This window comes from Pteropus medius, unplaced genomic scaffold (assembly GCF_902729225.1).
Source record: "Pteropus medius unplaced genomic scaffold, Ma_sr-lr_union100, whole genome shotgun sequence".
NCBI lineage: Eukaryota > Metazoa > Chordata > Mammalia > Chiroptera > Pteropodidae > Pteropus > Pteropus medius.
The window spans coordinates 28,826,515-28,848,223 of record NW_024349519.1 but is presented as its reverse complement, the minus strand read 5'-3'; the positions used below and the strand labels follow the sequence as shown (position 1 = coordinate 28,848,223).

The window sequence follows — 21,709 nt, the reverse complement described above, 5'->3', positions numbered from 1 at the left end:
AGGGAGAGCTCAATCTCACAGTGGGCAGGAGCTTCCCCAACCCCTATTTCTGCTAGAAATACATTGAAAACCTGGCTCCTGGCTTTATCATCAACCAGTGAGTGACCCTGGGCAAGTCACCTTGCATCTTGGGACTCTGTACCTCCATCTGTAAATCAACTACACATTCCACCTCACAGGGCTGTTGGGAGGAATCAGTAGGTTAATAGTTAATACACATTAGCATGATGTGTTATTAATGCATATTATGGTTATTGGGCATAAAATCTCGTATTGAACCCCAAGAGCTGATATCAAGACCCAGTCTACATGCCAACTCATCGAGGAAGTCTTTCCTGATCACTAGACCTGCAACAGGCATACTGCTCATTGGGAAGGGAGAGGGACGTAAATATTAATTGAACACCTACTATGTGCCAATCTCCCCTATTAGCTGCGCACTACCATCTCTATTTATTGCATTTCATATTCCCTTTGATCCACACTCCCTTTTTCTATATATTTTTGTCTCTAATGTTTCTCTGCGGTCTGGAATTGTAATTGCAGGCAACCCTTAGATTTTAAAAATAATTTTTAACAAGATACTTTATGAAACCCAGTATTTCCAAAATATTACATTTCAACATGGAATCAATATAAAATATATTTAAAAAAATTTTTACACTCTTTTTTGGGGTACTAAGTTTTCCAAATCCGATATGTTATTATGAGGTACATCTCAGTCCAGAGCAGCCCCATTCAAGGGGTCAAGAGCCAGAGGAGGCCAGCACCAGTCTGGAATGTTCCATGGTGAGGATAGCAGTATGTCACCATCAAGGCTTAACCTGGGGATTTTTGGCAATTCAGATGCCCTTAAAATTCTCTGTAAATTGAAATAGGTGCCGCCCAAGTTGTGGGTTGAACTGTGTCCCTCAAAGGGATGTGCTGAAGTCCCAACCGCTGGGACCTGTGGATGTGAAGGAGGGTCTTTGCGGCCGTCATCGAGTTACGATGAGGTCAGACTCGATTAGAGTGGGCCCTAAACCCAACGGCTAGTGTCCTTATAAGAGGAGCAGACAGAGACACACAGGAGAAGACCGTGTGACGACAGAGGCAGAGCCTGGAGGATGCATGTACAAACGAGAGATCGCCAAGGATTCCTGATAACCCCAGGAGCTGAGAGAAGAGCATGGGACAGATTCTCCCCTAGGACCCTCAGGGCCAGCGCAGTCCTGTCCACACCTTGATTTCAGTTTGGACTGCTGGCCTCCAAAACTGTGAGAGAATGCATTTCTGTTGTTTTAAGTTGCCCAGTTGACGGTACCTTGTGCCGACAGCCCGAGGAAACGAATACAGTCCACATGGAACTCACATCCTTCAAATCATCTAAATGGAATCCGATTTTCCTAAAGCAATGGTGCTGTGTGTGACTGCAGCTTCCATTCACGGCTCAACTTTTCCTATAAATGACTCCAGTTCCATATTTCAGTAATAAGTTATGAAATCACTTTATAATGTATTTATCAACTGATTTGACATTGCGTTAAAATCACTGGTTATGTAAGACTGTGAGGAGAAACACCTCACAATTCCTGCCTTATTTTGAAACTTCTTCTTCTTCTTATGATTATTATTACTATTATTTTACATAAACGAATAAAGGTAAAGGTGTTTCCTTCTCAGAACCCTAGAATTCTAGAAGTCTCTTTCTGGGTGGTTTAGGAAATCACCCAGAGTGGGGGCCACTTCCTGTGCATTTCTGAACTACCAGGCAGAGGAACTAGATTTTGGTGGGTTTGCCTGTAGCAAATGGTCCCAGGAGACCAAGCCACTGGCCTGCGTTTTAGGTCCATGAAGAAAGCTGAAAGTCACCTGCTTTCTTAACAGAGGTGCTGTAGGACACCGTCAGCTCTTATTCAGTCTGACAGCTTCCTATTTCAGTTTCTTGTGGTCCTTTGATCACATGTTTATCAAACACCAGCCTGGAACCTGGGTTCTCCAGCAGCAAGTTTTCTTATGTCAGCCTCAAATTCAAGAGAAGGACTCCCGTAGACAAACCCGTGTTTTGCGGGTGTCATCAAGTTACGATGAGGTCAGACTCGATTCAAGTGGGCCCTAAACTCAACGGCTAGTGTCCTTGTAAGAGGAGCAGACAGAGACACACAGGAGACAATCGCCCCCATGTTACGAGCTGAACTGTGTCCCACCAAATCCACATGTTGAAGTCTTAACCCCCGTGACCTCAAAATGTGATGTATTTGGAGACAAGGCCTTTGAAGAGGTAATTAAATGAAAACGAGGTCATTACTTTGGGCTCTAATCTAGTATGACTGGCGTCCTTATAAGAAGTGGGGCTTAGGACACAGACACACAGAGGGAAGACTTTGTAAAGACGCAGGGAGATGTCTACAAGCCAAGGAGCGAGGCCTCAGAACAAACCAACCCTATTGACACCTTAACCTCAAACTTCCAGCCTCCAGAACTGTGAGAAAATAAATATCTGTTGTTTAATCACTCAGTCTGCACTATGTTATTATACTGACCCTAGAGAATGAATATACTCTCATTCCACGTGAAGACTAGTTTAAAAATGCCTCCTTCACAAAGCTGTCTTTGCTTTTCCGCCAAATTCCTCCCTGCTCTGCACAGCCATGAGATTCCTTATAATTAGTCTCTGTTGCTTCTAAGTAACTTTAAACTTATCTGATTACTTTTCTGATTTCAAAAGTAACATGTCACTAATTCATACCTTCCAGAAAAATATCACGTAAAACATGAAAATCCCTTGCAATCCTCCAGTTTCTGTATCTTCGAGTACCTCTTATACTGTGGATGAAAAGGGGGCGCTGTAATAAATTTAACTCACGGGGTGATCCGATCATAAATGCCTAACTGGAATTTATGGTCAGGAGTCACACCCCAGGCACATAACTCCTTTAATAAAAGGTTTACTCTGCCTTAAGCAAGCCCTGTCTGTTGTTCTTATGCATCTAGGTTAACACACCTTTGAAATGCCTCTTTTTCAGACCCCTCAGAGGCATAACCACCCTCAAGGGAGCACATAATCTTGTTAATTATCTCGTAATCCAATCCCCTCCTTGCTTTCCCCCGCCTTCATGTAATCTTCCTTATGCCCCCTCCTTAATCCCAAATGCAAATAAGAAGCTGCAAATTGCTACTCTCTGGAGCATGTGAGATCTTGCTTTCTGGTACCATCATCAGTTTGGCTCAAATAATCTTCTGTAAAAATTCTCTATGGGCATGGACGTTTCTTATGTCGATACACTCTTTAATATTGTTTAAAAATAGAGCATACCTTTTACATAAGTTGTGTGACTTACTTTTTTTACTGAAAAATATATTTCAAACATCTTTCCATGCCAGTAGCAACCTCGATATTTTCCTGGCTGCACAGTATTCCATAGTATGTAAATGCTACATAGCATTTCTTTAACTGTCTTCCCATTTTGGGGCACATGCGTTGTTTCTGGTTTTTAATTTTTTGAATGTCAGAAACAATGCTGTTGAAAGGAGGCTTCGCAGGGATATTTTTGCACATGCGAAGAAATGCTTCGAAGTAGAAATGCCAGGTCAAAGAATATAAACATCTAGAATTAAATAACGCCAAACCGTACATGAGAAACACTGCAAATTAACACTCCTCCTGCCAATAGCATATGACAATGCTCATTCGCCACATCTTTGCTGACGTTAGTTAGTATTACTTTTTCATCTTTTCTCGAATGATTAATGAAAAATCGTCTCTCCCTGTTAATTAAGAGCAGGTATTCAATCTCATTCATGGAGGAGATCCTGACTTGGGTTCCCCAATTTTTTTCAGTGCCTCGTATTTAACAAATGTGGTATGGACAAAAATGTTTGCCTCTCAAAATATAACAAATTTTAAAAAGTGGAAGCAACCTCATTGGGAAAACACGTAGGAGAGACATAATTAATCAAATGCACGGAGCACTGATGGAGCGCTATAATCTTTGAACTTGCTAGAAGGAGAGAAACAGATGTACCCACAAGTAAAAACAGGACTAGTTCATCATTACAAGGAAAAGAGTGTGTTTTGGCTAGAAGTTAAAAATGCAAATGAAAACAAACTTTAAGGGATCATTACAAACCGACTTCATTGGTAAAGGAAGGGAAATGGGTAATACACAATGGACAGGGGGGGAAATCCGTGAATGTATGCGTGCTTGGCAGGTTTATAAATGGGTTCAGTGTTTTTGAAACTCATGAGGGTTCAGTGAATAATGAGTTGAAAAGCTGTTAATATCTTTGATCCTATAATTATCCCCAAGGAAACACGCCCAAAGGGTGGGGGGAATAATGGTACATAAATGTTCACAGCAGTGCTCCTCGTAAGAGCAAATATTGGAAACAGCTCAAATGCCACATAATAGAGCCATAGCTGAGCAAATCTAGAGTAGCCACCCTTACGGAGTATGGGGACCGTGATGGAAATTATGTAGAAACTCAGTAGTTGGGTGATTAACTTGGGTTGAGTGAAAAAAGCAGAGTATAAAATAGTTGGTGCCTGTGGATTAGAAACATGTGTAAATATTTAATTCCTTCCTTCGTTTCCTTCTTCCCTCCCTTCTCCTTCCCCTTCTCTCCTTCCTTTGCTCTCTTTCTTTCTTCTTCCCTCCCTCCCTCTCTCTCCGATCCTTTCCTCCTCCCTGCTCTAGTCACACAAGTCCCCGATCGGCCTAAATGTCTTCTCCCTTCTGAGTCTTGAGCGGTCTCCTCTACCTGGATGTTCCCCCACCATCGCTTTCAGCCTTGGAATTTTTAAAAACTCAGTTCAAAAAATAAGACATTCTCCTTGGAGAAGGTCAAAAGCAACACAGTCTCAAGATACGGTGAGCAGGTAAAGGGTACGTGTCTCCCACTTCAAACTGCCCTTTGCGATGACCAAGAGCAATAGTCTGAGCACAATCTTCTACACGGTTCTCTCTGCTTTCACTGCCATGGTGAGCAACTACCCAGCCTTCGGTTCTCAGCTTCAATGTCATCTCTTCTGAGAAGACTTCCCTGACTTCACCCACTCTCCAGAGCAGGCCAAGGCCAGCACATCTCCTCTGCAGTGCCCTTATCACGACAGGTTTGTGTGACTGTTTAATATCTATTTCTTGCACTGAATGGCAAGCTCCACATGGGTAGGGATGTGGTCTCTGTCTTGCTCACAACTGGGCACCTAATAAGAGCAGCCCTTCAATGAGTCCTGTTGAATAATAATATTATTCATGAATAATGAATGAAAAATGTCAGGCAACATTGTTGGGAGCTTATTCTCGGCCAGATGCTGTTCTAAATGCTTTCTGTGGATTATTTAGCTTAATCTTCACAACAATATTAGAAGACATTCCCATGATCATGTCATCTGCCCAGGATACACAGATGCAAAGGGACAGAGCTGAGACCCAAATCCTGGCAACCTGGTGCTCGAGCCTTCTGCTCTTACCTCTCGGACATTGGTGACACACAGAAGGAGAGACTCACCCACAGAGGCGATATCGGCGAGCTGACTCTCGGCCTCCTCGGGGTTGAGCAGGTCTGTCTTGCTTTTCTTTATGGTGGCTCTCCGCAGAGCTCCAACAATGGAAACATAGCAAGAGAAAAAGATGTGACCCTTTTTGCGACAACAATGGTACCGACCAGGTGTGTCCTGGGGGCCAGGAGCTCTGTCAGGGACATTCTATGTGTCATCAGATTTAACCCTTATGGCAATCCAGTTTGATGGAAAGTAACATTACATCCACTTTACAGATGTGCAGACTGGGGGCTCAGGGAGGTCACAGGACTTGGCCCAAATCGAAAAGACGAGAATAGAGTCCATTCAATCTAAGTCTGGGATCTCAGCCACCGTTTCTCCTCTGGGAGCCCTGGGACTGGACTCTGGAACCATGATGCCTGTGAAGATCGTCCACCCCTTGACTTCAGCGTACTTGCTAGGCAGGCTGGGACCGTGGACGCCTGTCCTCAGGATTTAGTCTCCGCTCCCCCAAGAGCTTTCCAGGGGACAATGAGCTGAGCCACCATTTCCATTTCCAATAAAGTGATTACCCTGTGGGTAATCTCTTCCCCTCCCCCCAAATAGTAACCTGTGGAGATGGAGTTCCAGCTCCTTTATTTCCTCCTCACTTCTGATATTTTTAATCAAAACCTATTGTTTGTTCCGTCTAGTCACATTTCTGACACGTAAGCCAACCGTCCTTAACAGTAAGCTGGATTATTGGTTAAATTATGATGATTGATTTTCTTAATTTAGCAAACACAAAGGGTGCCGACCGTGAGCCAGGCACTGTTCTGGGCATTTGCAAGAATTAACGTAACCCTCATAAACAACCCAGCAAAGTGGGTACTATTACGGTCATGCCCATTTTGCAGATGAGAAAAACAGGCACAAAGCAGAAGACGCTGGGCACACGGTTAGGGCGGAAAGGGCAGGTCGGAAGATTCAAACTCTGTGCCAAGATCCAGAAACACCTCGAGGAGGCGGATTCCTGCCATTCTCCATGTCTCCTGAGCCTGATCCGGTCTCGTGTTTGTTCTTGGCATCACCTGGGCCCTGAACATCCATCCCCTGGAGGCCCTTTGGACCAAGCGGCCTAGCTTCCCTTCTGTCCTAGGACCCTCCCCCGAGCCAGGTTCAGGACAGTTACCATCAAAGGGGTGCCTCTGCTCCCCGTCGGTTTCATCCTCGGCGAGGATCACCTCTTCTGAGGAGGAAGAGCACAAAGTTAAGCTCTAGTGTCCGGAGGGCTCCCCTGGGGACGAGTTCCCTTGGACTAGAAAGGAGAAGGGTCCACCTGGCCACTCCCACTCTCCCCTTGCTGATGGCGACAGCTCAATCAGCCAGAAATGTGCTGCTCAGTTATTTCTGACTCCCAGCCCCTCTTCAGCTGCAGTAGAAAGAGCAAAATTATTCCCACCTCCCTCAAAATAAAAACCAGCATCCTTACTACAGCCTATACGGTTTTGCCTGATCCAGCCCCCGTCACCTCGCTGCCTTCCTCTCCTCCACTCTCTCCCCCACTCACTCGGCTCCGGCCACACTGGCTTCCTTGCTATGACTCAACTCTGCTCCTACTTCAGGGCCTTTGTGCAGCCTGGAGTGCCCTCCCCTAGACATCCACACGCTTCCTTCAGGTCTCTGCCCAGACGTCGCCTTCTCAAGAGAGAATCTCTCTGCTCATTCCACCTCCTCTGACCGTTGTCTGCCTCACTCCCTGCTTTATTTTTAATTAAAAATATTTTAAATTTATCCTGCTTCATTTTTCTTCTCAGCATTTGGCAGCACCCAACATTATGTGTATTTGTTTATTTTCTGTCTGTCTCACTAGGATATCTGAGCCCTGTGGGCTGGGATTTGGTTTGTTTTGTTCACTGCTATTCCCAGAACAGTGCCTGGCACACAGTGGGTGCCACCTAAGTGTTTGCTGAATGGCTGAACAAAGAAACATGTGTTCACTGTATGTCAGGTACTGCTCTTCTTAAGTGCCTTAGCTTGGGTTATCTCACTGGATTCCCAAACAACCTGATGAGGTAGGTACTATCATTATCTCTGGTTGACAGTTGAGGAAACTGAGGCACAGGGAGGCGAGGTGCATTGCTAGGAGGCGGCAGAGCTGGGATGTAAATCAGAGCGTGGTTTTGGAGCTCATATCCATTATGCACTGTCCTATTCTGGCTTTATCCCAGAGGTTTTACTATCATGCTCTGGATCCTTGTTGCTAAACATGGAGACTACCAGTTCGGCCCTCTTCCTCCTCCCATCACAACCCTCTGGCTCATATGTCTCTGAACTGCATGCATGACTCTGTGTGCCCTGTGGCCTGGGATGTCAGTTCTTGGGCCCCAGGATGAAAGGGCCTCACCTGCTTTTGAGATCCACTCCATGTACCCATTGAGCTCTCGTTCGATCTGTTGCTGCCGCCTCAGCTTCAGAAAAGCCCGCCGGTTTTCCACCCGCTCTCTTTCTTTGGCAAACTCTCTGCAGAAGCACACAAGAAAAAGCACAAAAATGAGAGGCCTGGCTGCTCAATAAATTTCAGGGAGTTGGGATATGTGTGTGTATGTGAGGTTTCAGAAGTTCCGGAGGGGCGAGAGATTTCAACAAGTGTTATCGGGTCTTCTGGGAGAAAATAAGAATATTCTAGGAGTGGGTATCTCTGACAGCTTCCAACATTTCCCAACAACTGCACTCAGATAGAGAAAAAAGCTAAACCATAAAGCACGCCATGCCAACCACTGCTAGCTGCATACCCCTTTCTCATTCTCGGTGCTCCTCGCCACGGAATATTTTCAGCCCTGTTTTAGGCTAGGCCAATGAGACACACGCTGAAGGGTTCTGCAGCAGCCACACTTCCCTGACATAGGCCCCACCCTTTCCTGTTTCCCTCCTTCCTCTTTCTGTTTGGAATGTGGGACGGCCACCTTGTGAGTGTGAGGCAACCATCTTGAGACCATGAGGCATCCATAAGATCGAAAGGCATCCTTCTACTCTGAGAACGATGTCGGAGTAGAAATCCGATGGCACCATAAAGCCACCATCCCAGTCCCTAGACATCTCATTGGTAAGAAAAATGAAACTCATTTATGATTAAGCCAAAAAATCAATCCTGGGGAGTGGGAATGATGTGTGTCATAAAAATGCATATTTGATTGTAGGCTATAATTTTATATTCGGAAAACAGGACGGGGGGTGGGGGGAGAACCAAACCTATTGGTTTTTTGAATGTAAATTACAGAAAGTAAAGTTCTATAGAATTTTATTGTGTGGTGGATTGCGGGGCTGAAAAATTTGGGAAAACCTTCTGAATGAGAAGTCAGAATTGGAAAGAAGCTCTCCCTTCCCTGGGCAGAGGTAGGTCAATAGCAGGGGCACAGTGTGCTGAGTCTAGGCTGGATGGATTTCAGCTGCCATGAGTCCCTTCCCTGGGTCCCCCAGCAGTACACAACCTACACAGCTGTACATGGCTTGCTAATAATGGTCTAGCCAACCCAAGGCAAGGCAAGAGGTCTGTTCTCTGCCTGGAGAATGAAAACAAAGCTTCGATGGCCTCCTCCTGGTAAGAAGATGGAAAGGGAGAGTGGAATTGGGGAGTGGCAAAGACTTACCCTGACAGCACACCCAGCACGAGGTTCAGCATAAAAAAGGAGCCAATGATGATGAGAGGGATGAAGTACAACCAGTTCCAAGTGTTCCCTGAGGCATCGTTGCTCTGTGAGAGGCGAGGAGGGAAGGCAGGTGAGCACTGGGTGGGTCGCAGGTCTGACCTGACCGATTGGGGGAGGAGGAGTCCTGGTTCTTCTGGGGCTCTGTTTCCCTAATGTCCTTGACCTGCGGAGTCCTGGAGCTCTGGCAGCCCAGAGAGGGAAATGGAGCACGGGATCAACCAGTGGGGGAAACCTAGAAGTACCATTAGAAGGAAAAAGCCCCTCTTAACCATGTAGTCCTCACAGGACCCGGGAACCAATGGGACATTCAGGAGAGCGTCCCAGACCAGACTCCAGGAGGAGAAGGAAAAAAGCAAAGCCCAACGAAATGAAGACATGAACCCCTGGTTCCCTCCCTTCTCCTCGACAGTCACACCCTTCCCTTAGAGGAGGTGCACGATGGCAGGGTCTGAGGACTAGCTTAAGTCACTGAGCCAGAAAGCAGGGCTGTGAGCCTTTCCTCAAGTGTCTCCCTCCTCTCTTTTCTGCTGCCTCAATATCAACCACGAAAAATCCCCAGAAGTTCCCAGCTCAATTTTCAGTGAGGGAGAAGTCCACATATAGAACACTATACTTTGATGTGGTGAACAGAACACTGTGGCAAGAAGGAAGCAAGAAGAGGGGAAGAAAATCAAGGTGGGGAGGAAAGAGAAGGAAAGAGAGATGGAGAGAGAGAAAGAGAGAAAACCCAGCTCTTGCAGAGTACTCACTGTGTGCCGGGAAGTCTTCTAAGCACATTATCTATATTAGCTCATTTAATCATTTGATCCTCATAATACCCCTGTTATCAACATGCCCATTTTACAACTGAGGAGTTTCTGTGGCCCAGAAAGACAAACTTGTCAGCCCAAGGTCGCAGAGCCAGACAGTGGTGAACAGGGGATTTGAACCTGTGGACTTAACTTCTGTGCTGGGGAATCTTCAGCTTCAGCAGCCAGAGAAGGTGGAGCCTTCTGGTGAGTCACCAGCTCTGTGGCATCTGCAGAATGTGGGTCTCCCACACGTGGCTTTAAAAGCTCACCTTTAAAAGTACATTCGGTGCTGCTGTTGCCTGGCAGAAAGGCTAACATGAGAAAGACTGACACAGCCAAGTGCTGGTGAGTCTGCGGAGGAGCTGGAAGCCTCACGAGCTGCTGATGGGAGAGTAACATGGTGTACGCGTTTCCTGTGGCTGCTAACAAAGGACCACAAACTGGGTGGCTTAAAACAACAGAAATTTATGTCACAGTTCTGAAAGCTCAAGGCGTTGGCAGGGTTGTTTCCTTCTGGGGTCTGTGAGGGAGGATATATGCCAGGCCTCTCTCCTGGCATCTGGGGGTTTGCTGACAATCTTTTGTGTCCCCTGGCTTATAGATGTATCACTCTGATCTCCGCCTTCATTTTAACATGATGCCCTCCCTGTGTACATGTCTGTCCAGATCCCCTAATGACCTCATTTTAATATAACTAATTACTTCCGCAATGGCCCCATTTCCAAATAAGGTCACATTCTGATGTATTGGGGGCTATAGGACTTCAATATATGAATTTCTCATTTGGGGGGACACAATTTAACCCATAATTCATGGAACAACCATTTTGAAAAATGAGTTGGGAATTCCTACTAAAGTTAATCACGCACCTTCACTACCACCTGACAGTTCCACTCCTGGGAGTGTGAACTTGTACATGCCAAAGGCACCAGCAAGAATGTTCACAGAGTGATCTTCGTGATTGCCCCAAACTGGGAGCGATCCAAATCCTTAGGATGAATACATGGAATACAGTGCAGTGAATGACTGCCGCTCATCACATGAAACCTTAGAGTTGCCAAGCACAGGAAGCCAGACGAAAAAGAGTGTACAGGTACAATTCTATTTATGTGAAGTATAAAAATAGGAAGACTAGTTGATGATGCTTGAGGTCCAGATGGGGCACCCTTTGGAGAGGGTGGCAGCTTGAATGGAGGCACTAGGAGGGGTGGGTTCTGGAGCTGAGAAGGTTCTGTTTTCTGATCTGGATGCTGGTCAAACAGGTGTGTTTTGTTTGTGAAAATCTACCAAGCTCCTCACTTATTATCTGTGGGGTTTTCTGAATGTTTATTTTACTTCAATAAAAAAAAGTTTTTTATTTTTATTTTTTTAAGAAAGTCAACTTTACTTAAAGAGGAAGGAAATTCCGATACATGCTACAACATGGATAAACCTTGAGGACATTATGTTAAGAGAAATAAACCAGTCACAAAAGGACAAATACCATTGGTTTCACTTATATGAGGTCCTTAAAGGAGTCGGAATCATAGAGATAGAAAAGCAGAATGGTGGGTGCCAGGGGCTGGGTCAAGGGCAATGGAAAGTTAGCGTTTAGTGGGGGCAGAGTTTCAGTTTGGGAAGTTGAAAAAGTTCTAGAGCTGAATAGTGATGATGATTGCGCGAAAATGTGAATGCACTTAATACTAGTGAACTGGACACCTAAAAATGGTTAAGATGATAAATGTGTGTCACCTCACCACCACCCCATCCCCTCCACAATAAAAAAAAAATCCGAGAACCAATCAAACAAAGTCATCCTCACAGACACAGATAGGCTCTGGGGACAATGAATGTGCCAGCCTCCAGAACATTCCCTTGTTCTAACAAGCCCCCAAATTCTGATGCCTTGCTTCTAGAAGGTTCTGGAAGAACAAATTTAGTCATAAGAACAGAAGCCCGCCCTGGCCCACTGAAGAACAAGTCTGAATTCTCTGGAGAAGCAGGCTTGGGGTGGAAACAGAGTAGTGGGGTGGGGGTTAGACTGAGCGAGGAGAAGAGGCTAAGGCCCCTTGTTGATGAGGCAGCTTCCTGTCTCAGACTCTGCCCACACCCCAGCTCCCTGGCAGACCCGGTGATCTGTGACATGTTGCTCAGCATAATAACAGACATCCACAGTGCCAGGTACAAGATCTACTTGAGCTCACTTAATCCTCTCATGCATCCCAAAAGTTGGTACATATCCACTTCTCATTTTCCCGGGTGGGGAAACTGAGGCACAGAGAGGTCAAGTCTCATGCCCACGGTCTCTGCTGTGGGTTGCATTGTGTCCCCCACAAAGATGTGATAGGTCCTAACCCCTACTACCTGTGAACGTGACCTTATTTGGAAATACGGTGTTTGCAGCTGCCATCAGGTTAAGATGAGGTCATGAGGGTAGGCCCTAATTCAATATGACCAGTGTCCTCTTAGGAAGAGAAAAATGCCAGGTGAAGACAGAGATACACGAGGGAGAGGATGGCCATGTGACAATGAAGGAAGAGACTGGAGGGACACAGCCTTGAGCCGAAGAATGCCAAGCGTTGACAGGAGCTAGGAAGAGTTAAGAAAGAATTCTGCCCAGAGTCTAAGGGAGTGTGGCCCCGCTGACACCTGGATTCCAGACTCCTGGCCTCTGGGACTGTGAGAAGCTACATTTCTGTTGTTCCGAGGCACCCAGTTGTGGTCCTTTGTTGTGGCAGCCACAGAAAATGATAGTCACTGAGCTACTAAATGGCAGACGTGCCCCCAACCCCCTCCACCTCCCCTCCCTCATCTCCTCTCAGTCTCCCCCTCCATCATCACTCTGCTCCAGCCACGTGGCCTCCTTATGGCACCTCAGATGCATGGTCCCACCACAGGGCCTTTGCACATGCTGCTGCCTCTGCCCGAAATGCCCTTCCTCCAGATTCCCACATGGCTCCTCCATCATCTCCTTCAGGTCTCTCTGCTCAAATGTTACCTTCTCTGATGGCCCTTCACACTTTCATCCTTCGTTTCTAATCCCACTGCCTACTTTATTTTTTCCCTTATCGCTTCTCCTCCTCTATACATTACTGATTTCTCCTAGGTGCTGTCCAGCTCCCTTGCTGGAATGTCAGTTCTACCAGGGGCTGGAACACGGTGCTTTCTGTTCCCTGCTGCATTCCCCAGCACAATGTCAAGCATGCAGGCAGTGCTCAATAAATGTCTGCTGAATCGCTGAATGAGAGGTAGGTCTAAGCTTCCTGAACAGCCCACAGCCACAATCCTAAGCTGTGCTCCCTCCTCCTTCCTCCCTTGTCTGCTTTTCTCTCCCTGGGGACTGGGGTTCTGCTGCCTGATTTCAGAGACACTTATTCTTTTTCTAAATCTAGCCCAGTTATTCAATTCCATGCTGTGGGTCCAACGACTGATGGAGAAGAGTTGGCAGAGGGTTGGGTGCCGTTTTTAAGTAGGAGGTGGGCTTTCCCTGGGGTTTGCTCGGGAGCAAGATGGGAAATATATTTCACAAGCAGAAAGACTGGAGCTGCCGCAGCTGTTCCGTGATGGTGGAGAATGTGAGGGCACAAGCTTCCCCTCCTGCGTCTCATCCCTTTGGGAAGTTCAGGGTGGGGTGTGCGTGAGTCTGGATGCAGGGATGAGGAAGGGTTTGGGAAACTTGCTCACTTGTTAAAATCATTAATAATACTGGGAAGGATGTGTCCTAAAGATAGTCTTGTCTTCCTTCCAAAAGCTTAAAGGAGTCACGCTGTCTGAAATGCTATTGATATGGCTGATGGCCCTTCCCGGTCCTCCTGCGGTTGGCTGAGGGCTGCCTAAGTGCTGGCCAATGAGGAGTGAGTGGAAATGCCTGCGTCCCTTTTGGACCAGAGCACTGAACTGTCAGTGTGGGACCCTCTAGGGCTATCTTTACCTCCGGGACAGCCAGCTGGCAGCGTTCTACGTGGTGGCTGCTCCATTAGCTAGGTCCCAAGTGACTATGTTGAGCAAAGTTCTCTTCTCTCCCTCTGCCAACCTGCGCTGGACAGATAGTGTGAGCGAGACAAGCACTCGTTGTTAAACCACGGAGATTCTGGAGGATATTTGTCGCTGCAGCATAACCGAGCTTTCCTGGGTATCTCTTTAGTTCTCTCCTTCACTTCTTTCTCAAATGTCACTTTCTCATCGGCCATGATATAGATCTCATGAGGCAGATGGGGAAAAAGAATGTCTCCTGTATGTTCTATGGAGAAATCAGTAGAATTCATGATAACGAGATAGTTGTTTTTGTTCTCTGAGTCTCTGCCTAAAGTCCAATTTCCCCTCGATCTTGACTTGGTTGATTCTTCCTCTTCACTCAGCCATAAGCTCCACTGAGCCTCCTCTGAGAAGCCCTCCTGGACTTTCCAACCAAAAAGCCTTCTCTTCCCTGCCACACAGCCAGGCATCTCATTCCCTTTCCAGTCCATTTCACATTTTGAACCATGTTTTTGATTTAGGCATTTACTTGTTTACAGGTACTTTGCTCCCTAAAATGTCAGCTTCTCAGTGCCCAGAACAACATGCAGCACACCGTCGGTGCTCACTGAGTGTTGGCTGCATGGTCAATATACATACCCTCAAGGTCCCTGTGGGCAGATTGTTTAGATGATACTAATGACAGGGAAACATACTTATTCCAAGTCCCAGTGATCAGGCTGTTTCCCTGGGAATGGGGAGGCTGGCAGGACGCCCACTGTCACTTTTGTAGAACCCGTTTGAGCTGATAAAATACGCCTTGATTCCCAGAACTGCCATATCTACTGGATGGGGAAACTGAGGCTGAGAGAGACAATATGATTTGCTTGGTTCACACAGGGTATGGATGGCACGGCTGGGGCTAGACCCGTCATTCTGGACTGCCACTGATTTTTTTTCCTACTTCACCCCTTGGCTGCACTTACATAGTGTTTAGTATTTATAATGATTGGCCGGCGAGAGCCTCAAAGGAGAAGGGAGGTACTGATTCATTCCAGTACTGCCGGGGTCTAGCATGGCGCTTGGCGCTTGGCGCTTTGCAAGCGCTCGATACTCGCCGAACAAATTAATGGCTGAGTCCCAGTAAAATCCTTAAGTGCCTTCTGTTTTATGGTTTATTTTCCTCTAATTTTTTGAGCATGGTTCATTCAGAAAAAATATAGAGGATGTAAAAAAAGTACTCAGCTCAGGAGAACACCCAACTCCGCAGCACAGGGGATAAAAATGGGGTGGATTTGACCATGACAGAGACAAAGCCCCGCAGTGGCCATGAGGGATGTCGTATGTTCCCGTTTATACCTGTTATTGATCCTGCAATTCCTGGTAATTATTTTTGGAGTCCTCCCTTCTCCATTCGCTCTCAAAATGGTTTGGGTGTGAATGATACATAATAGTGTCTCTCGGTCTAGGAGATGCCCTACCGCCTTCCCTGGCCTCATCGGGTCCCTCGCACCCTCACTCGCTCCCCTCCGGCCACATGGGTTGTCTCACGAATGCCAAGCTCACTCGTGCCTCAGGGCCTTTGCACTGGTGGTCCCATCTACCTGGGTCTCTCTTCCCTTACATACCTTCATGGCTCCCCCTGACTTCCTTCAGGTCTTAGTAGAACTGCAACCTCTCACCTTGACAACCCACAACCCCTCTATTTTTCTCCCGAGCTTTCAGCATCCTCTAACACAGTAGTCGGCAAACTACAGCCACTTGTTTTTGTAAATTAAAGTTTTACTGTCACACGACCATGCCCATTCGTTATGTATTTTCTCTGTGGTTGATATTGTGATATGACGGAAGACTGAGTAGTTGCAACAGAGACCTCATGGTCCACCAGGCCTGAAATATTTAAGGTACTAGCTGCCCTTTAGATATATAAATATAAAAATACGTGTATCTCTTAATTATTTTGCTTGATCACGTGTTAAAAATCCCAAACAGGGACTTTTGTCTCCTCTGTTCATTGGGTGCCTAAAAGAGTGCCTGCACACACAGGAGGCATTCGATGAAGTTTGTTGAATGACTATGTGACCTACAGTACTCCCAAATCTGACGTTTTGGTATTGGCCAAAAAGGACATCTATGAATGAAAAAGGGCTTAGGTCAAAGATAAGTTTCAACCATTAGTGACCACTGGTCAAGGAACATATGTATATAATCACCAACTAAACACTGTTTTGTTGCTTTCTTAATTGACATTAACAGAGGAAGAGAAGTAGAGAGGAAGAGGAACAGAGAAAACCACAGAGAGGTGTGGAGGAGGAAGAGGAGGAGGAGGAGGAGGAGAGAGCGAGGGAGTGCGCACTGAGTTCTCTTGTGTCTCTTCTTATGAAGGCACTAATCCCATCATCAGGACCCCAGCGATCACCTCAACGGTCACCTCTGAGATTTTCTAGACAGAGTAACTGGAGAAGTCACTTGAGATATTCCCTTTGTCTCAGCTGTTGGGTAGGGGGAGGGCCTTTGGGGCTCCTGAGGGTAGAATTCAAGGAGTCTGTGAATCTGAATGGAAAAAAGCTAGCCCTTCACTTCCCCACATTTCCACTGGAACTGAGCATTTTCTTCCATTACGAAGGGAGGCAGCAAATGGCAGCAGTCTGGGCAGAACCGGTGACACCTGTCACCAACAGAGATCACACACAATTCACAGATATCATGCAAAGTCTTTTAAGTTTAACACTCTCATGAAATTACAGGAGTTATCTGCCCTGTCACCAGGTCCTGTTAGCAATGTGTTATAAACTCTATACCAGATACAAACCAATACCAAACCACATCATGAGTCTGTTTTTTAAAAAGTATTTTGATAACAATGTCAATACACTTGGTTTCCCCCATCAGCTCATGTCCTTTAATTTATGCCTTTAAAATCGTCAGACTGACAAAGAGGTCCGTGGCTCAACAAGGTGAAGAATCTCTGAGGTGGAACAATCAGGTACCACATCATGCCTGTTAAAATGGCCACCATCAGAAGGATGAGATACAAAGTGTTGGCGAGGATGTGGTGGGAATGTAAATGGATGCAGCCCATGGAAACAATTATGGAGGTTCCTCAAAAAATTAAAAATAGAACCACCTTATGACCTAGCAATTCCACTTCTGGGAATCTATTCAAAGGAAACAAAAATACTAACTGGGAAAGATACCTGCACCCCCGTGTTCACTGCAGCATTCGTCATAACAGACAAGCTATGGAAACGACTTAAGTGTCCACTGATGAATGAACGGATAAAGAAAATCTGATACACATACACAGTGGGATACTATTCAGCCATACAAAAGAAGAAAATCCTGCAAGTTGTGGCAACATGGATGGACCCTGAGAGCATTATGCTGAGTGAAATAGACCAGAAAGAGAGAGACACCTACTGTATGATCTCACTTATATGTGGAATCGAAATAAACCAAACTCCTAGAAAAAGAGATCAGATTTGCGGTTATCAGAGGCAGGGGTGCGGGGTGGGAACTAGGTGAAGGTGGTCAAAGGTACAAACTTCCAGTTATACGATAAGTAAGTGCTAGGGATGGAATGTACAACAGGGTGACTGTAGTTGACAGTGCCGTATGGGACACTGGAAAGTTGCTAAGAGAGTGGATCCTAAGAGTTCTTATCACGAGGGGAAAAAAAAAACAATTTTTTTGGTAACTATACGAAGTGATAGATTAACTAAACTTACCGTGGTAGTCATTTTGCAATACAAGTATGTCAAGTCATTATGCTATGCACCCTAAACTTCTATGTTGTATGCCAATTATATCTCAATAAAACTGGGGAAAAAAATCTGAGGTGGGCTCTCCTCCCAATCTTCCATCTTTTCTGCCCCAGACTTTAGTGAGTTTTAAGAAACAACTGACTCCTTTAAAAGTTAAACCACTCTTTCCCTCTTCCTCCCTCCCTTTCTCCCTCTCCCTCCCCCCAGTTCAGGGCACAGGGAACTGGAAATCAGCACATAGCCTGGCACGGCCACTACACGGCTGGACAACCTCAGGCATCTCTCTCAACCTCTGCGACTTATTTGTAAAATGGGGGACAGGAATCTCTCTCTCACAGGTTACTGACAAACTAAACTCCAGACTCTATTTGGATCTCCTGTTTTTCCGTTAACAACCCCTTTCCGTTCGAAGACCCCATCCAGGATCCCACAGTCCTCACGTCTCCTCAGGTGCCTCTGGTCTATGATAGCTTCTCAGTCTTTCTTTATTTATCACAGTCTTGAAGAGGGCTGGCTAGGTATCCTGCAGAATGCCCTCCAGTCTGAGTTCGTCTGATATTTTGCTCCTGATTAAACTGGGGTTATGAGTCGTGGGGAAAAAAAGCAGAGGTGAGGTTCCCCCCCCCAATCACAACAAATCAAAGTTTGCATGATCACACGTTCACTGGGGATGTCAGCCTGCATCGCTCGGTTAATGTGTCTGCCAGGGTTCTCCACCGAAAAACGATGGTAACTCACTTCCCCTACTCGCGTCTTGGAAGTGCGTCACTAAATCCTGCCCACCCTCCAAGTGAGGGGAGATTAAGCTCCATTTCTGGAGGGGGAGTGTCTCCATGTATTAAATGGAATTCCTCTGCAAAGATTTGTCTCTTCCTTCATTTTGTTTATTTAACCACAGAATTAAAACAATTATTATTGCCACATCGGCCAGTGAATTAATCAATTATTTATTTATTTTGGTGTGGATTCTTTCTGGGCAGGTTATGCAAATTAAGATAACCCAGAAAATTCTCATTCTTCTGCCCTCCCTCCCACCTCCTGGTCTAAGAATGACCACCAATCTTTTTTCCTCCTAAACGTGCAGTAAGACAAGTTTAGATATTTCTCCTGTTTCTTAAGGTAAACTGTGCTAGTCATCTAAATTTGACAATATAGAGAAGCATCAAGAATGTAGAGATTCCTGAATCCCACTATGTAAAGGCTATCTTAGTGTCTTCCAGTCTTTTTTTCATTACTTATATTTCGAATTTACACACTTCAGAATTGAATCGTGTCCCTTCCCCACAAATTCATATGTTGAAGATGTAACCCCTAAAGTGATGGTATTAGCAGATAAGGCTTTGGGGAGGTAATAAGGATTGGATGAGGTCATGAGAGTGGGGATCCCATTATGGGATTAGTGTCCTAGCAAGAGATACCAGAGAGCTTGCTCTCTTTCTCTCTCCCCCCGCCATGTGAGGACACAGTAAGAAGGCGGCCGTCTACAAGCCAGGAAGAGAGCCCTCACCAGACTGGACCATGCTAGCACCCTGATCTCAGACTTCCAGCCTCCAGAACTGTGAGAAAATAGGTTTCTGTTGTTTAAGCCACCCAGTCTATGGTATTTTGTAACGTCTGAGCAGACTAAGACATAAGGTTTATGTCACCTTGATTCCTTTTTTTAAATCAATTCCCCCCACTCATCATTATACAGTGAACATTTCCCCACATCCTTAAATACTCTCTCAACAGATGATTTTTAATGATGATATGATACTCCATCATATGGAGGAACCATACGGTATTTAATCAGTGGCTTCCAGTTTTGTTCTATTTTTACAAATAATGCTGGAACACACATCCTAATATAAATCTTTGATGGCGTTGCCGATTAGTTGGGTTAGGCTTTTTCTAAAAGGCACTTAATTAGGAAGCCAAGTGGGAAAGAAAAGAGACAAATCGAAAGTGGCCTGAAAGGGGCCTGAACATGCTGTGTAGCTGAGCTGCTGCTGTTCCCTCTGCCAAGAATGCTCTTCCCTTCTTCTCTGTAGAAATATCACCTCTTCCAAGATGTCCCATTTTATGCATTTGCTAACTTCTACTTCCTGAGTGTTTTATTATTTATCATGTTGGCTGTTCACATCTGTCTCCCTACCAGCGGATTTTTTCCTGTCATCTTCACTTGGTGTCCCCAATCACCTATTTCTTGGCACACAGTAGGTGCTCAATAAACAATTATAGAATACATTAATGGAGTTTGATGAATGAAAAAAAATGAGATGCTGGGATCATAAGGCACTCCCCACCCATGGGGGCAGCATCCATTTGACAATCGAGCCTGTGGATTCTAAGATGCTTGGTGTAGGCGTGTCCAGACTCCATGGATCTCACCTGCCATGCTCATGACCCTTGCCTTATACAAGTAGATTCCAGACACTGTGCCTACCTGTGGCTGGACAGAGCAAGGGGTGTCCTAGGACAGGTCTGGCAGATGGCAGAGCACAAGGGCAGGGCCCAGGTGAGTCCAGGAAAATAACAGCTCTGACCTCACCAGCAGAAACTCAAAAACCTGAGCCCCTGCCCTTGGCAATGAGAAACCCGAGTGGTTGTATTGTGGGGGTGGTGTATTATTTTGGGAAGCCCCAAACAAAAACTCAGGTACAGGTTGTTTATTTGGGAGGTGTTATAAGTTGACTCATGTCCCTTCCCTAAAGATATGCTGAAGTTCTAACTCCCAGGACCTCAGAAAGTAATGTTTTTTAGAAATAGAGTTGTCACTGCAGATATAATTAGTTAAAACAAGGTCGTACTGGAGTAGAATGGGCCCTAATCCAACATGACCAGTGTTCTTACAAGAAAATGGCCAAGTGAAGATGGGGTATCAGAGTGGAGGGAAGAGAATCTGTAACCCAAGGAATATCAAAGATTGTAAGCAGCCACCAGAAGCTGGAAGAGGCAAGAAAGGATCCTCTCCTAGAGACTTCAGAGGGAATGCAGCTCTGTTGACACCTTGATATGTGTCAACATATCCAGACTGTGAGACAATAAATGTTTGTTGTTTTAAGCCACCCAATTTGTGGTACTTTATTGCTGTTGTAGACTCTTATTGGGCTGAAATCACTGCTCGGGCTTCTATTCAAAGGATAACAGTGGGATATAAGTGCATGGAAAGTTCTAGAAGGCTACTCTGAGTTAGTGGCATTTACCAGAAGGGTGAGGGTAGAAAATAAAGATGGACTTCATAGCTCACACCACTTCCTCGGGTGCTGATGGAGTTTCTATGATGAAAAATTCACACGTTTCTAAAAGGAGCATCCATCGGGGCGGAAAATTTGGCCTACACAGAGCTTACCCAGTACCAGAAACTGTTCTAAATGCTTCACATGTATCCAGCTCACTAAGTCCTCTTGCCCTGTGAGGTGAGACTGTACTTCTGCTCATTTTGCACAAGTAGAAATGGAGGCCCGGAGAGGCCAAGCAACTTGCCCAAATCTGTACAGCAAGGAAGTGGCAGAGATGAAATGGGAACCTGGGCGGCCTGGCAACTGTGCTCTCAGCCACACCTCCTGAGCTTGCCTCCCCTGAGGTGGCTCAGCTCTAAGCTTCTAGGATGAACATCCCCTCAGATAATGGTGCTTATGATTGTAGACTCGCCTGGGAATTCTCGGTTGTGCTCACACTTCCTTTCCCGTCACTGAGCACATCCCCAGTGTCTTCTCTTGACTCCCTGGATCCTTTCTCTGGATATCCAATCACATGACACAAGCCTTTTCCATGTTCACAATTTTCTCAGCTCCTGCTCTCCACTCCCCATTTTTGCTCTCCTGAGTTCTCTAATTGTCCCTCAGTTCTGTTTCATTCCCAGGATGGTTCATTTTCCCCTGAAGCCTCCTCTCATGCCAGCCTTACAAAACAAAGACCAAGAACTCATAAAAATCCCCCAGGAAGCTTTGGCCAGTTTTTGCCCAAGCTATTTGCAGGTGAAAGCCCGAGAGAGCCCAAGCGTCTCTCAGATCTGCTGTCTATTCCTAGAGATAATATGCTCGGACACGGTCTTCATGCAAATTAAGG

The 21,709-nt window shown here is 45.8% G+C and overlaps 1 protein-coding gene across 1 annotated transcript in view; it reads right to left on the bottom strand.

The window, feature by feature from the left end:
• Nucleotides 1-21,709, bottom strand: part of CACNA1A (calcium voltage-gated channel subunit alpha1 A) — a 205,288-nt gene that overhangs the window by 85,059 nt on the left and 98,520 nt on the right. Inside the window, 4 exon segments of the mRNA XM_039882761.1 lie at nt 5,491-5,580; nt 6,654-6,710; nt 7,869-7,984; nt 9,112-9,215. Coding sequence (XP_039738695.1) covers nt 5,491-5,580; nt 6,654-6,710; nt 7,869-7,984; nt 9,112-9,215 — 367 coding nt within the window.